Below are 17,742 nucleotides of genomic sequence, written 5' to 3'. Positions count from 1 at the left end.
TTAAGTGCCAATATATGTTACTCCCTTTGTCTCAAATTAAATGTTACATTTGGGTTGTGCGCAGTACTTAAGGAAATGATTAGCCACCGAGTTGATTTTAATAGTAAAATTAGTATCATTTACTAAAACATCTTTATTAACCGTAGTTTGTGGAGCAGTTAAGTGGATTAAAATTAATAAATAATGGTATATTAGTAAAAAAATAATGAATAATGAATACACAATAGACATCCGACACCGTATTTTATACAGTCAGTTGGATGATTTTTTGACAATTTCTCGTCACCTCGGGATGCATGCACATAAAGGATCGACAATTTTATTGGCAAATCAGAATTTTCGAAAATCGCTAATGTTCTATGAAAGTCTTATTTAATACAAAGTTTTTTCAAATTTCAGTTGGTTTTGAAGGGATTCCAATTATAATATTTCCCTTGAATATAACTGCACAAATTCATTGCAAAACAATATTAATGCAATTATCTATTATTCACATTATGTGAGTAACTATACCATGATACCCTTAATGCATTTAAAGTAATTAGATTTCAAAATTCTTCCCAGTAACAAAATCCTTCAACCTTGGACAAAATCCTTCAAAGCCTTGTTCTTATTATATATATATATATTACATTTTTCTTCCATACATGATTAATGGAAGAATAACAAACCCTATTGAAAATATACTTTCCCCTCCCCCAAAATTTTCGTCTTCATCAAGAAGGTTTTGTTTTGGACCGTAGACTTCATTCAATCAGTGATCAACAGATTTCTCAAAATTGGAGTTTGATCTCATGGTATACTCTGCAACAAGTTTAGCAAAAGATGATGACTTATCCTCCAGCAATGTGGTTGGGGAGTCGCACTCCTCAATAAGTCATACACCAATACACAGCATCAGAAAGCAAAACATCAAGGAACAAAAGATATTGGAAGTTTAATGAAGAATAACAGTTTTTCTTCCTAACCTTGACTAAGAAGTAGAACCATATCACTGTCAAGAACAGAAGTTATTCGATGCGCAATGGTAATGACTGTAGAGTCGGTGAAATGTTGCCTAAGAGTTTGCTGAATCAAATTATCTGTAGCTGTATCAACTGATGCAGTGGCTTCATCAAGCACCAAAATCTTGTTCTTCTTAAGTAGAACCCTACCTAGGCAAACCAACTGCCTCTCACCCATGCTCCAATTCTCACCATTCTCGCTAACTAAAAAACCATCAACTTCGACATTAGCAATAAGTTCATGAGTAGAAATACTATATTCTCCTTCTGAACTTAAATATAAGCAAAATGGTATACCAGATAGTCTAAATTTGGACTGAATTCATCTACCTTTTTTCTTATTTCCCTTTGAAGGAGTATTTAGATTTAGAAGTCAAACCTGAAGAGTCGAGCTTTCCATCTTTCTTTCTAACTTCATCTCCCAGTTGACACTTATCCAAGGCCTATTTTAAGGAATGTAAATCAGAATTTGAAGAACAATTACAAGGGTAATATTTTGGACAGAAACAAGTGTCACTGTTTTTGCATTTTTTATTTAAAAAATAAAAAACACCAATTCACCTCCCATATTTGTTCATCATTGTACTCTTCAAGAGGGTCAAGATTGCATCTCACAGTCCCCTCAAACATTGTTGGATCCTGTGGAATAATGCTTAGTCTAGACCTCAAATCATGCAGTCCAATTGTAGAGATGTTGATGCTGTCAATGATAACTTTCTCAGCAGTAGGTTCAACGATTCGGAAAAGTGTTTGTATAAGAGTTGATTTGCCACTACCTGTTCTACCAACGATGCTTGTTTTCATTCCTCCACGAAATGAGCAAGTCAGACCACGCAACACGAGCGGAAGATGTGGAGCATATCGAACCTTTATCATGGACACAAATCATTACAAATGGTTAAATGGAGCATAAACACCTTATAAAAAAAACTATGCTACAGAGTATGTTGTACATAATGCGCAACTTTTCAATTCAGAAACCAATTTCTAACCATTTTGGAAAAGTAACCATTGGCCACAAAATGAAATAAAAAAAATAAAAAGGCAACAACACGAAGAAAAAGTCCCGCCACCTGCAAGTTTTGTATATCAACCTCGCCATATTCTGGCCAAGAAGGATCTGGTCTATTTTCTTCTTCTGAAATAAGGGGCGGCTCACTAGAAATGGCCGTATACTGAAGTAACCTTTCTACCGATATAATTTTGTTCTCCAATATCCATATCACCCAAGTTTGCATTATGTTTAAATTTAGACCATAGGTAACGGCTAGACCAGCAATGCCTTCAAAAATCAGAAAAATGACACAAGCGAAACAAATAAGCTCTACTCCTCATTACATAAAGAGTAAATTTTGATTGATATATGATCCCAGATTTGAAATAGGCACCTGGATTTATTATTCCAGGTGGAATCGATATCAAGAATATCAAGGAAAAGGAAAATGTGAAGGAAGACAACATATCTAAACGAAAGCATAGCCAATCCATAGCAGCTGCGATATTGAACTTTGGCCGAGAATACCCATCATTCAGTTTCATATTTTTTTCATGGAATCTTGACTGTTTATCAAAGCTTCTAATGATTGAAGTACCGGGTATTGTTTCGGCAAAGTGTTGAATGATCGGTGCCTTGCATACTCCGCTTAAACGTGATAGTTCACGGGCTGTTGGCAAATAATATCGCTGTAGATTACCAGTTCCAAAGTTGTTAAGCATCACCATATAAGTTTAATGAAGTTAAATTTGCAAAATAAAAAAATGTGCCAACTTATTATCAAAGCTTAGACACGGTTGGTTGTCCAAATAATACATTAATACCTGATACCAAATGCTAACGGCAATCACGGGTACAAACACGATGAAAACTTGCCATGCAACCTGAGACATCACTATTATAATTCCTATAAGCTGGATCAAGGAGAAAGCAAATGAGCCAATTTGATACGGTATGTTTGTATCCACTGCACTTTGGTCGGTTGAAGCCTGAAAAACAAGAAAGAGGAAGAAAGCGATAAAAAAAAAAACAAAGCGACAAAGTATTATATACTTATAGAATTATAGTGATTGAATACAACTGTCATACTCTATTAAGGATTCGTCCACTTGGAGTAGAATCAAAAAATGACATAGGGGCGCGAAAAATGCACAGGTGCATTTTATTGAAGAGTATAGTGGCTGTCTTATAACCGACTGTAACAAGTAACAGTGCTCTAACAAGAATGCATAAAGAACTTCCAATGGCCAAACCAACATAGACTTCAATAAGAGTTGTTCCTTCAACGGGTGCCTCCACGTCATGGGAGTTGCCCAAGCCATCCAATAGTTGCTTCCAATTTGAAGAGCTTGAAAAAGAATCTGAGCCAATAATACGAATGGTACGAGAGCTCCTCCATATGCAGTTGTGATATACTTCCAGGTCTCATTCATTGTTATCAAATGACAGTTGTATCAGCAATGTAGCGCAATAGCATTATTATCATAGCACAATTTTAGAAAACCGCTACCGTACTAGCATTGCCACGTAGCAATGTGGTTGGGGAGTCATACTCCTCCATAAGTCCTACGATAAAAATACAAAACATCCGAAAATGAAATACCAACAAAAGATATTGAAAGTTTAATGAAAAATAACAATTTTCTACCTAACCTTGGCTAAGAAGTAGAACCATATCACTGTCAAGAACAGAAGTTATTCGATACAGTGGCTTCATCATGCTCCAATTTTCACCATTCTCACTTACTAAGTTACTACAAAAGCATCAACTTCCACATTAGCTATAAGTTCATGAATAGAACTACTATATACTCCTTATGGACTTAAATATAAGCAAAAATGTATGCCAGTAAGTCTAAATTTGGTTTAAATTTAGTATATACTACCTCTGGGACATAAATATTATACTCCCTCCGGTTTTATCAAATTGTTCTCCTCTAGGTATAGCTCCTTCAAGATTGTTTCAGGCGACACTCAAGACTGCAAGAAAGTTTAGATTGGTTATAACTCGGTAGGAATCCTACAGGTGAGCATATTTGATGCGAGATCCATTGATTCTATGTTTATCAAATTTCCTAAGGACTGTGGAATAGGACAAAACAAGTATATTGTGAGAAAGGTTGAGTCTTATGAGTGCATGAAGCTCTCCAATAGCATTTGGAATCTCTCCTTCAAATTTGTTTCATGACAAATCAATACTTACAAAGATTATAGAAATTTTCGTATACGTGATAATAGATATCTGACCCCCTAGTGAGTTGAAACTAAGATCAAGGGATCTTAGCCTGTAATGCACTGAGAATTGGTCTATTGATGTGAACATGTTCTGGGAGAGGTTCAAGGATTGTAATATATAAACCAGTTTTTGGTAATCAATTTGGCATTCTTTAACTCAATTTGTTATTGGACAGATCCACATAGACCAAACTTAGAAATATTTCTCCAAATGATTTGGGAAATTCAGTCATACTAAGAGTAGCTGAATCCAATACTCTTAAGCTAGGGGAGCTATTGACTAGCTCAGAATCAGATTAAAGTTGAGTGATAATTTACTGTATGAGTTAGGTAGGCCTCTCTAACTTAAGATTAAGAGTTTTCAATTTGGTTAGCCCACCAAACACATCTGGAATTCGACCGATGAACTTATTTCCTGAAAAATCCTTAAGATTGAGAGTTTTCAATTTGGTTAGCCCACCAAATACATTCAGAATTCGACCGATGAATTTATTTCGTGAAAAATCCAAGATAGTGAGTGAGTTGTTAAGTCTTGAAAGCAGTGATGGTGGTAGATCACCTCCTACATTGTTCCCTGTGAGACTCAAAAAGGTAAGATGTGTGTGGTTAGAGTAAAACTGTAGGATTCGCCCTTGGAATTGACACTGAAAGATCCAAGACATTAAGGGAAGGTCTAGAACTCAACTTTGGAAGTTGACCTTGAAGATGAACTCAACTTGGCGCGATGAAAGCCATATTTGTAAGATGAAAAACATGCTCTGTCAAAGATGTTGCATTTTGCAAATGTAGCAGCTTTTTCAAAGTGACTTTTTGCAACCACTTTAAATCTTCACTCATTGATAGGTCAAGTAACACTAACTTAGAAAGGTGTGAGATATAGGAAGAAACTTCACCTTGAATCTCGGTATATCAGCTAAGTTGAGGTGTGTATGAGATTCATAAAAGCACCAAACTAAGATGATAATTGAGTTGGGAATTACCTATCATGAGCAAGGTTGAGTATAATATATCCAATGTTAAAAAAACTTATAATTTTCCATTTAAGTTTGACTTATAAAAAAAACTCAGCAGGTAATAATTCAAGGTTAAGCATTAATAATATATCCAATGTTTTGTAAACGCCAAAAATACCTTGAATTTCTTCTACTTTGGAGATATAGCTGCCCATTTTATCTGACCTAAACAACGATTAAAATATCTATGGTGGAATAATCATGTGTGAATGCATTGTTTCAATCATGAAGTAAAGATGGATTTCCTATGAATTTAATAAGGTTTCATTTCAAACAACCAGTTTGATCTTCTGAAATATTCAAAGAAATATCAGGAACCGTTGTTATACGCTCTATCAAGAACAAACATCTGCGTTTTATCAGCGTATCCCCAAGGTAAGCTGAGTTACTCTGATAAGAAACTGATTTTTTGTGCAGTAAATGGGAATTTTATCGCATTGTTGTCTAGCAGGCAGCATCAGTTTCTTCTGTGTCCATCTTATGTTGCCATCAATTTATAAGCATACACAAACCGTGATTCAAATGTCTGTGGTTGTATAATCATATAGAGCCAGGGTTCATCTTTTCAAATCTAAAGTAGTGAATGAGTTGTGTCAGTCATAAAGTAAAGATGGATTTTAAACAACCATGCAATGCTTTTGATATCTGAAATCTTTGATTTGCAGGATGAATTGTCTGAGAAATGTTATTAACAAGTCTGTTATGTACTTATGTTTTGGCAATGGCAAGTTTGTTATGCTTTGAGTTTTGACAAGTCTGAGGTCTTTGTCAAGTTTCATATGTTTCGGCAGCATGGCAATTCTGTTCCATTCTCAGACAATTCGGTTCCTGATATTTCTTTAAATATTTCAGAAGATCAAACTGGTTGTTTGAAATGAAACCTCATTAAATTCATAGGAAATCCATCTTTACAAAATCAAATAGACAAATACCTCTGACACTACCAGTCAGAGTCCACGTCAGGGGTGATTTGATTGACGTTTTATAATTTCACGAGATATTTGTCTGTTTCCAAATTTCGAGAGTATTTGAAGAATTTTGAAATTGAATTTAATTTATATGCACCGTCGGTGCAAAGTTATTTTGCACATGCGTCCAATAATATACCGACAGATCATGTATGGTAATTAAAAACACATGATGTGTCACATTCTTTAAATGATGTGGCAACACGTCATTGGATATATGTATAAAAAAATTTTACACCGACGGTGTACAACAATTAAACTCTTTCAAGGGATATTCGACAGTTTACTCTTCAACGATCACTCATTTGCTTCATGCTTGGTACTATTTTGTAATTTACAAATTTATAAATCAGTCCCTACACAAGTTTATTTTATACTTTCACCCACTTCGGTGCCACTTACGTTTTCTTGTCCCACTCCGACAATAACCTTTGAGCTTCATTCACAAATCCCATGATGACAATGTTACTGAGAAAAAGAACAATCTCGTATTTCCGAAACCTCACAACAGAAACAACAACCCAACAAGGTGGTTGTGATAAAGATCAAAACTTTACTCAAATTCTCAATGAAATTTGCACAATTATTTGAACTAAACCACGTTGGGAAAATAAAATACCCTTTTATCACAATACCCATTTTTCAATTTCTCAAACCCTAATTTCTTCCTCCTTTATCACAATCATCAGAAAAATTCATTCCTTTCCCTTCGTTTCCTTCACTGGCTCACTTCACATTGTGGCTTCTCACCTGATCAATCTTCATGTGATGTTCTTTTTGATGCTCTTGTTGATGCTGGTGCTTGCAAAGCTGCAAAATTATTGCTTGGTTACCCTCATTTCATTCCAAAGAATGCTTCTTTGGAGTGTTACATTCGATGTCTTAGCAACGGCGGAATGGTTGAGGAAGCATTTGATGTGTTTGTTAGTTTGAAAAAGGTTGGATTTTTACCATCTGTGTCTACTTTTAATGTGTCTTTGTTAGCTTGTTTGAAGGTTGGTAGGACTGATTTGGTTTGGAAATTGTATGAACATATGCTTGAATCTGCTGATTTGGTTGGATTTAGGGTTTTTAATGATCTCAAGGATAGAGGGTATTTTCCGGATAATATTATGTATACAACAGTGAACAAAGGTCTTTGTGATATAGGGTGGTTTGGTGAGGCCAGGAAGTTGTGGTTTGAGATGATTCATAAAGGACTTGTGTCGAATGAGTACACCTATAATGTAATGATATATGGTTATTGTAAGATTGGTGATTTCGTTGAGGCAAGGAAGCTCTATGAGGATATGTGTGGTAGAGGTTATGCAGAAAACGTGGTTAGTTACACAACAATGATTTCGGGTTTGTGTTTGCATGGAAAGACTGACTGATGAAGCACTGAGCTTGTTTCATGAAATGTCTCGAAAAGGCGTTGCTAGTGATTTGATCAGTTACAACTCTCTAATATATTTATAGTAATATATTTGCCGTTTCAAAAAAAAAAAAAAAAAGAAGTTACAACTCTCTAATCAAAGGCCTTTGCCAGAAAGGTGAGCTAGTTAAGGCTACTGATTTGTTGCACGAGCTTCTCGCACAGGGTTTAGAACCATCAGTTTCTTCATTTACTCCTCTCATAAAAAAACTTTGTGAAGTGGGAGACATTGAGGGTGCAAAGAGATTGTTGAAAGATATGCATCATAGGCATTTGGAGCCAATTGCTACGCATGATTATATTATAATTGGGTTATGTAAAGAAGGAAATCTTACACAAGGTATGGAATGGTTTGCTAAACATGCTGAGTTGGAAGCTGAAACCCAAGGAGCAGACATTTGAGCATCTGATTGACAGTCTAACACAAGAAGATAGGTTAGATGATATTTTGATTGTTTTAGATAGACTCAAAGAAATCCTAATTCATTCTTTGGTCAGTAAATTTAGCAAAGAGAATTTCCATTTTCCTAATTTGTGTTTGGAGGAGCTCGTATAAAGAAATTGATATAACTGATTATGTTGTTCGTATCTTCCATGTACTCTTGCTAATAAAATGATGATTTTTTTTTTTTTTTGGAATACATGAAGCTGCAATCATCTTGATGTTTTCCATTGTAAAGTCTTCCTAATTTGTGCCGTCTTAATGTTTTCCATCACCTTCTTTGCTCTACTTAATAAACTCAACTTCGAGTTGAATATGATTTGATATGTTCAAAGTTTGACTGTAGACTTCAAAGAATTAGTGGCTTTTACTTCTGAACAAACTATGCATTTGCTCGTTTCAAACTCCTCAAGGTTTTTGCATTTAATTGACTTAGATAGGGATAAAACTCCATTATCTATTATATAAACTACTACATTTATGCTATTTAGTAACAATTTTTTAGCAACACCCAAATTATGTTACCGAAGCTACCACATCAGCTGCAATCTTATTTTCTCAGCGTTTCTTGTGAACCAATAATGTTCACACCTTTCACTCTCGTCTTTGAACAAATGCTAACATTGTGAAATTGTCCTACAAAGATTGCTGTATGCATTATGAATTACAATCTCATTTTTTAAATTTGTAGTTTCAATCATAAAAGATAACTCTGGTTGTTGAGTTGTGTGGTATTGAGACCATAGATGATGGATACTTATTACGTTTCACTGTCACTTTTCTTCTTTTATCTGAATAATACTCTAGCTCGTCAAGGAACAATTGATCATTGATTGTTTAAAATTTAAACCGGCTCTTAACATTAATGCCGGTAACGTACTTGCAGAAAATTCCGTCTCTTGAATCGTGAAGAAAAGCACTGATTTTTATTTTTTTTTTGGTTTACAATGAGCTGTGAATCGAATCCAGAACCTATAACGTACTACCCGAACCCATCACCACTAGACCAAACCTAGTGGCTTAGAACAAGCTCTGATTGATGCAATGTATAAACTAGCTAGAATACCATTATTATTATTATTATTATTATTATTATTATTATTATTATTATTATTATTATTATTATTCTATAGTAAAAAAAAAATATTATCATTATTATTCCATTCAATGCGGACAAATATAATTTAGTATGTTACTGAAAATAGTTAGGATCAAAAAATGACATTACTTCTTACTTTTCGGTTGTGTTCAGTTTTTGAAGTTTTTTTCTCAAGAACTTCAGTCTTTATATGTTGAGAAGCTTGGTTGATCTATAAGATTTTCTATCAGTATTACCATTGATGTCAAACACTTATGCACTAATCTTTTGTTTTCTGAAATCAATTATTACATGTTCATATGTTATCATAGTAGTAAGTCATTTGTCTGCAGTGCTGAGGTCAGTGATTCGAATCTTTGCAACGTCATCCTGCTGTGATTGTGAGAGTCAGAGCACCAAAATCAGCTGCAAGAATTTCTTCTTCTGGAATGATGGTATGTTCCTTTTGTTGCTTCATATTTTGTTAACAACAAGGATTTATTCCAGCACCGGCAAACTCGTAACCTTGCTTTCACTTTAGGAGAGTTTGACACCGTCCATAAGGTTACTGTGTTTCAGTGACTCATAAGTGCCAATATATGTTACTCCCTTTGTCTCAGATTAGATGTTACATTTAATTGTGTGCAGTTCTTAACGAAATGATTAGCCGAGTTGATTACAACAGTAAAATTAGTATCATTTACTAAAACATCTTTATTAATTGTAGTTTGTGGAGTAGTTAAGTGCATTGAAATTAATAATGGTATATTAGTGAAAAAAATTATAAGCTTTTATAATTTTCATTTTTTTCTATAACAATAATGTGTTTATAAACCCTTTAGTTCCTCTTGGATCAAGATACCATCATGGAGTTTCACAACCCTTTCTCTTGTACCTTCATAGCCACTTTTATTTTCCTCTTCATGCTATTCAAAATAGTTAAAAAATGGAGTACTTATAAAAACTCCATCACTAATTTACCACCAGGACCATGGACACTACCCTTCATAGGAAACATACACCACATTATCACCAGTTCAATGCTCCAATATACTGCTTAAAAGTTTTAGCAGAGAAATATGGACCCTTAATGTACCTAAAACTAGGTGAAGTACCATATATAGTAGTTACTTCACCAGAATTAGCCAAAGAGGTTATGAAAACACAAGACTTAGACTTCTGTGACAGGCCAAACCTTCTTTTGCCTACAATATTTACTTACAATGCTACAGATATTGCATTTTCTCCATATGGAGTTTATCGGAGGCAACTACGAAAAATATGCATTGTAGAGCTCTTAAGTTTAAAACGTGTCCAATCATTTTGGTCCATACGAGAAGAAGAGGTTTCAAAACTAGTTAAATCAATATCTACATGTGAAGGATCAATTGTTAATCTCACTGAGAACATATTCTCAATGACATATGGGATAACAGGAAGAGCAGTTTCCGGGAAAAGGACCAAACACGAACAAGTGTTTAAAACTGCGATGGAGGAAATAGTAAGCTTGTTGGGAGGATTTTGTATTGCTGATTTATATCCTTCTTTTGGGGTGTTGCAAGAGAAAGTGATAGGATATTGCAAGACATAATCAATGATCACAGAAGCAGTCACGAAGATGAAGATCTAGTTGATGTTCTTCTCAAGTTTCAGCATGGTAATAACGATCCCTTGCAAAATCACTTGACTGATGACAATATTAAAGCAGTTATACAGGTTAGTCTATAACCAAACACATCTAGATAGTCATTTTTCTCTTCTACTTTTAAATGAATTCCATAAACCTTTTCGTGATCGGTTTTGTTAGTAATCAATTTAAAAGATTTTTTTACATCAGTTCATCATCTGAATTAAAAGGTGTTATATTCAACACCAAAGAATTTATTTTTTAGTTGTATGAATTTGTACATAATAATAGAGATAGTGATAATTCATATGTAGGACTTGTGTTATGGGCGATGTCTGAGATGGTAAAGAATCCAATGGTGATGAAAGAAGCACGAGCTGAGGTAAGAAGAGTGTTTGAAAGAAAGGGGTATGTGGATGAGACAAGGTTGTGCCATTTGATATACTGAAAGGGAATCGAAAAAATTGAATGGAAGAATCGAACAAAAGGGAATGAGTCGAACTATTTTGTGAATCAAAGATGCACTGCTGATTTTGTGAATGAGACTGGAAAATAGACTTAATTTCTGTCACTGTGAACAAGATGATTTTATTATGAATCAAAGACTCCATCTTTCTTTTTGATTTTTTTTTTTTTTTACAAATCTTTCTTTTTGTTACAAATTTGTTACAAATCTTTTTTTTCATCGTTTTCCTAGTTTTTTGTTTTTTTTTGTTGTTTTTTTTTATCCCTTAAATTTATTTATTTATTTTCAAAATAAAAAAGATTTATATTTATATATTTAAAAAAGATTTTTAAATATATGTTTACTATTTTATTCCTATTTTTAAGCAAATCATCTTTTTTTTTATATCTTTGTATATTTTTTTGGTATCTTTTCTATATTTTCTTAGTAAAATTACAATGAAGGATATAAATCGTGGAACATGATTAAACGTAATAAGGATAAATTCGGTAGTTTGGTAATATGATTTTAATATATTAGAAGTAGAAGTTTGTTAGGATTTGCTTAACTTTTGGGAGCAATAAAGATTTTGTTATGACTTGTAGACCAAGTAAAACACCTATTAGATGGTCATAAATAGGTGATCAACTTTGAAAATTAGGATTCACACCACTCTTTCACATAAATCAGAAAATAAAAACCTAGAGATCCACGATCAACAAGATGTTGGAACTCCGTCTAGTTCAAGGTTCACTTCTCAAGAAAGTTCTTGAATCGATCAAGGAATTGGTTACCGATGCTAACTTTGATTGTTCTTCCACCGGTTTCTCCCTTCAAGCCATGGATTCTAGCCATGTCGCTTTGGTTGCTCTTTTGCTTCGTTCTGAAGGGTTTGAACATTATCGTTGTGACCATAACCTTTCCATGGGCATGAATATTAACAATATGGCTAAAATGTTGAAATTTGCCAAAAATGACGATATCATCACCATTAAGACTGACGATGGGAGTGATACTGTCACTTTCATGTTTGAAAGCCCTACCCAAGACAAGATTTCTGATTTTGAGATGAAGCTGATGGACATTGATAGTGAACACCTTGTAATTCCGGAGGCTGAATATGATGCCATTGTTAGGATGCCATCGGCTGAGTTTGCTAGGATTTGCAAAGATCTAAGTAGCATTGGTGACACTGTTGTCATCTCGATTACTAGGGAAGGTGTAAAGTTTTCAACCAAGGGAGATATTGGAAGTGCAAATATAGTTTGCAGACAGAATACTACTGTGGATGATGCTACTGTCATAGAGATGAATGAGTCGGTGGCCTTGCAATTTGCATTAAGATACATGAATTCTTTTACAAAGGCGACTCCTTTGTCCAATACAGTTACCATCAGTTTGTCAAATGAGCGGCCAGTTGTTGTTGAGTACAAGATTGCTGAGATGGGATATGTTCGGTTCTATTTGGCTCCCAAAATTGAGGAGGATGAACCAGAGACAAGTTTCGTTTGATAAAGATGTTTGATTGTCGTTTTAAGTTTAATTTGATAAAGATGCTTCTATACATTGTTAAGGTGTTGGTTCAGTATTAGTATAATTGATTTGATTTGATTATTATTTTATTTAATTTGCTTTAATCAAGAGTTTTGATTAAATTAATTTTCATATATATTTAATAATTGGAAGATAGTCAAAGATTTATTTTAAAAGAGTTTCCTTAAGTTTAGATTAAAAAAATAAAAAACAGTTGATAAATTTAAAATATGGTTCAATGGAGTTCTAATTACAATTTGACTTACTTAATAAACCTTGCAAGTAAGTAAAACTGCTTCTTAATTCGATTATTATGGATATGGTAATACACTTTCACTCATTTCATCATCACTCTCACAAACTACATTCTATAACAACAAAAAAACCTTTCATTCTATCTTCTCATAATGTTAGTAAACTCAAATACACTAGTTCTAAAAATTACACCCCAACAGTTTTCGCCAATTCCAAATTTCAGACAAACCCTAATAGCATAGGTTCATCCCCAAATATAGAGAAAGAGAACAACAATCATCTTCACAGATTAGCCAAAATTGGTGAATTAGATCGAGGGTTTAGGTTTCTTGAGCACATGAGTTTCAAAGGCCAAATTCCCGATGTATTTGCTTGCACAATCCTCATTGGTCAGTTTTGCAAAACCGGTCAAACTAACAAAGCTACACGAGTCATGGAAATTCTAGAAACTTCTGGTGCGGTTCCTGTTGTTAGAGCCTACAATGTTTTGATTTCTGGTTATTGCAAATCGGGGGAGATAGACAAAGCTTTGCAGCATCTAGAACGAATGAGTGTTTCGCCTGATGTGGCTATTTTTTTATTTATTTTTTGAACAAGCCTGATGTGGTTACTTATAATACGATTTTGCATAGTTTGTGTCGTAGTGGTAAATTGAAGCAAGCTATGGAAGTTTTTGCTAGGCAGCTACAAAGGGAGTGTTATCCTGATGTGATTACGTACAATATATTGATAGAGGCGATTTGTAAAGAGAGTGGAGTTGGTTGGTGATAATTTGCGTTAGGTAGTGCACTCACTCTCTTTTGCGTTGGTTGGTGATAAAAGCAGATGTGATAACCGCCTAAATGAGATTGCAGAAAGGGCATCTGCAGATAAGCGTCGTGAGGTATTTCTTTTCTTTTCTGAATATGTTATGTAAGTTGAAAATGTTAAGAGAATTAGCTCTCATTTGGTGGTATGCTACAGGAAGAATCATTGGGCAAGAAATATGAAGAGAAATACAAACAAGTGGCAGAAATAGCATCCAAATTGACTGTAGGAGAGGCTATGTTTCGTGATATACAGGTAGTTAGACATTCTATATATTATTTGTTGATAGATAGGCTTTTTGTTAGAGTTGAGAATATTTGCTTTGTTAATGGTGTTGTTGTCAAGGCCTAACTTTTCAAAAAGCTTTAGCTGTTATGTGAAAACTAGTAATTAATTTTACAGCTTAACGACCCCTTGATGTACAGACACACCTGATTTTGCGGTGAAGTTTGACTTATTTAGAATAGAGGTGGCAAGAATCAAACTTGTGTGGCTACTAGCTGAACCACTTTAAATCATGTGTCTGTTAATAACAACCGGCTTCCTACTCTTTGTTTGTGTTCCTTATAATAACAACTGGCTTCTTTGAATATAAAAAGTGGTGATAAAGTTCTGTTGAATTCTTTCCCGGACAAAATGAAAATACACTTTAATAAATTAATATGCTTTATATTCTTATGAAATGCTTGGTTAAAAGGAAATATGCTCAGCAGATTGATATATTGCACCACAATCTCAGTTTGGATCTTTTAACAAACCTAACTTCACAGAACAGTTGTCTAATCCATATAATCTCTCCGGTTGTGGCTATCATGACACAATATTTGAACTCAACACTAGACTTTGCTGCTGCATTTTGTTTTTTGCTTTACGACAAGTAACTCATATTTACTTGCTAGGTTAGGAGGATATATGACTATCTTGAAACATTTCAGTGCATAATTTAACCATTATTTGATACATATTTAGGAAAGGAAGACGGAATTGCAGCAAGCCATCGTCAAAACGGAACAAGGAGGCAGTGCAGATGGTATTCTTCAGGTGAAATTATTTTCCAGAATTAAGACTAGGATTTATGTGCAAACCGGCCTATTACTCTGTTACTGATTTTCAGTTAAATCCATAGGTTCGTGCTGATCGCATACAATCAGATCTCGAGCAGTTATTTAAAGCTCTTGCTGAACGGTGCAACAAACATGAGACAAATGTGAAGTCAATCGCAATGGTTCAGCTTCCTGATGGTAATTTTATTCCGATGTTGGCTTGATACGACTTCTTTCTCTACACTTGATTCTGCTCTTTGTTGGTCCTTAAAGATTCACCTTACAAATTTGTATTTATTTTGACTTAATTTCTCTTGCTATATGCGATTTTTGTTGATTCCCATGTGTGGTATCTTCTTACACTTTAGAAACCTATAGTGTCTAAATGATCTTTCATTTAATCAGAGGCCTTACCTATCAACTGACAATGAAATGCTTATATTTATTATGGATACTGTTGGGACAAACCCGTGACCTAGTCTCGCATTGAAAAGAAATAAGGCATTAAAAGAGTTTATGAAGGAATCAGAAGAATGCTAGTCCTCACCTCAAAAGTTGATTTGTAAGGATGAATTAGGCCCAACATAAAAACCTAAGATGGTATCAGAGTCGACCAATTTGCACCACCCACGTACCTAGCCCAATATGTTAGGTATGAGGGATGTATTGAGGAAAAGCCCATGTTCCACATTGAACATAGATAAGGTCTAAAAGAAATTCTGAAGAGTAGCACCCTTTACATTAAAATCCAATTTTGTATGGATGAGTTAGATCTGATATAACACAAGAGATTCTTTTTAACACTCATCGTGAAATTACTTTAATATAATATGCATGCCTCTCTCTTCGAAGGTTGATATGGCCAGTCCAAATGTGGCTAATTCATAGATGAGACAACTTATTACTGCAGCAAATTGCTACAAGTGAATGCAGTTTTCTGTATTTCCAATTCTAATTGGCTGTGTAAATTACTAGGTTGGCAACCCGGAAATCCAAAGGAGGCAGCTGTTTGGGATGAAGATTGGGATAAATTTGAAGATGAAGGTATGCTGTGTGCAGTTATACACTTTTCTGTATGCCATAATTTGCTTGAAATAACTTGTTTTATAATTACTTTTTTTCTTCCAGGATTTGCCAACGATCTCACTTTTGATACGAAAAATGCCTCTTCAGAGCCAAAACCTTCATCCGTTCCCGCAGAACAAAATTCCTTTGATGATAATTCAGTTTATGGTTCACCTGTGAATGCAAATGGGAGGCAAGAACATTTTACTAATGGCGATTATACAGTTGAGAAGGAATCTTCCTATGCACGGAGTGAAGATGGCTCGGCAAGAAGCCCCCGTGATAGTCCATTTGGAAGGAATACAGCAGAGAGTCCTTCTAAATTGTTTTCAACTGCTCATTTTGAAAGAAGTCCCGAAGCAGATGCAGAAACACACAGGTAATTTGTTCTTTGTTTTTTCTTTCGGTCATGAAGTGTTGTTGGTTTATGTCTCGTCATCCTTTTTTCCATTTTTTTCCTTCTGTTTCTGCAATCTGTGGCTTTAAATGTGGTGCATTTAGTAATTGTGATGTTAATATATGGTAACAGAAGTTTTGATGAATCAACCTGGGTTGATGCACTGGCCCCATGGTTGTCAACATGGAATTTAATTCGTGAGAGTGCTATCGAATATATATTTAACCGACACAATAAAAAGCGAAACAAAACACCAAAAAGTATATTTCGAACTTTGTATCATCTTGATGGTATGGTGTGCTACAAAAATCTGTTCAAAGCCAATGTAGATTCTAACACAAACTCTAAAGGTAAAAATTGAAATAAAAACTATGAGGAACCTTCATTTGGTCTTCTGATAAATCAATAAAATGAACGCCAGCATCTTGCAATGTTCATTCCCCAATGGCCAATACTGTAATCGGAATGTGTTAAAAAATAATAATTTCCTTTGAGTAATAACTTATCTTTGTAAGAGCAATGGTATATATAATTAGAGATAATGCGCATGAAATGATAATTTTGTTTTTTATGCAAAAGGGTATTATCAATATTAGTATATAAAGGGACTTGAATTCAAAGCTAAAGTATCTTATGCCATGGATATACTATACTATAATTTTATAAGTATCTCATGAACTCTGACATTTTATAGTATTGTTGCTGTTGTATTTGCCTTTGAAATTGATCAGAAAAATAGGTTTTGGTGCTGACTATTGAGCCAGACGAAGGCTTCCACTGAGCCAGGTGCAGGCCTGACTGAAACAGGCCAGAAAGTTGCTGCCAATTGAGCCAGGCGCATGCCTCCATTGAGCCAGGCGCAGGCCTGCTGACAGCTATATATAAGAGCGCGTTTTTCTATTTTTAATGGGGTTTTTAGGGTTTCTGAAGCCAACAAACAAACTAGGGTTATAAGAGAAAATTCTTGGGAAGACTCTAGGGTTGGAGAAACATTCTAACACCTTGGGAAACACTTTTCATAGAATCTCTTGGTCACGGGGAGAGATTCGGGCAAAGGGTAGAATTAGGAGAAAAGGCTAATTCTTGTAATCTCTTTGGAGAATCTTTTGTAATCAAGTTTTTTATTGATAGTGGAACGGAGAGTGGCTCCCTCTCCCCCAAAGTAGGTTGTTATAACTGAATTGGGTAAACAAATTCATTGTGTTCTTTGTTGTTTCCGCCGTTTACATTGTTGATTGTTATTATCGTCATTCTTACTTTATTTGGTTGCTTGATTCTATTTTGCTCCACACATCAAGGTTATTGGTGTGAGTTAATCAAATTCACAACAATTGGCGCCCACCGTAGGGCAAAAGATCAAACGAATTAAGTACCATGGTTTCTAAGTGGGACATTGAGAAATTCACCGGGAGCAACGACTTT

General features: G+C 34.6%; 2 protein-coding genes and 3 pseudogenes across 2 annotated transcripts; 4 read left to right on the top strand and 1 right to left on the bottom strand.

Annotated features, from left to right (window-relative positions):
• Positions 1–707: 707 nt before the first annotated feature.
• Positions 708–3,433, bottom strand: LOC123920491 (annotated as a pseudogene).
• Positions 3,434–6,623: 3,190 nt separating this feature from the next.
• Positions 6,624–8,300, top strand: LOC123920495 (annotated as a pseudogene).
• LOC123920496 lies at positions 7,954–11,436 on the top strand (annotated as a pseudogene).
• Positions 11,437–11,781: 345 nt separating this feature from the next.
• Positions 11,782–12,797, top strand: LOC123920497 (proliferating cell nuclear antigen-like). The gene has a single exon (XM_045972757.1). It carries the CDS (start codon positions 11,944–11,946, stop codon positions 12,730–12,732), a length of 789 nt encoding a protein of 262 aa, XP_045828713.1. The 5' UTR covers positions 11,782–11,943; the 3' UTR covers positions 12,733–12,797.
• Positions 12,798–13,072: 275 nt separating this feature from the next.
• On the top strand, positions 13,073–17,013 carry LOC123920654. The gene is made up of 8 exons (XM_045972948.1): positions 13,073–13,573; positions 13,790–13,891; positions 13,972–14,070; positions 14,785–14,856; positions 14,942–15,056; positions 15,834–15,902; positions 15,987–16,302; positions 16,453–17,013. The coding sequence occupies exons 1-8, from the start codon at positions 13,073–13,075 to the stop codon at positions 16,679–16,681; spliced, it is 1,503 nt and encodes a 500-aa protein (XP_045828904.1). The 3' UTR covers positions 16,682–17,013.
• Positions 17,014–17,742: the final 729 nt, after the last annotated feature.

This window comes from Trifolium pratense, linkage group LG4, assembly GCF_020283565.1.
Source record: "Trifolium pratense cultivar HEN17-A07 linkage group LG4, ARS_RC_1.1, whole genome shotgun sequence".
NCBI lineage: Eukaryota > Viridiplantae > Streptophyta > Magnoliopsida > Fabales > Fabaceae > Trifolium > Trifolium pratense.
The sequence above is the reverse complement of the archived record's forward strand: the minus strand, read 5'-3'. Positions and strand labels throughout refer to the sequence as shown.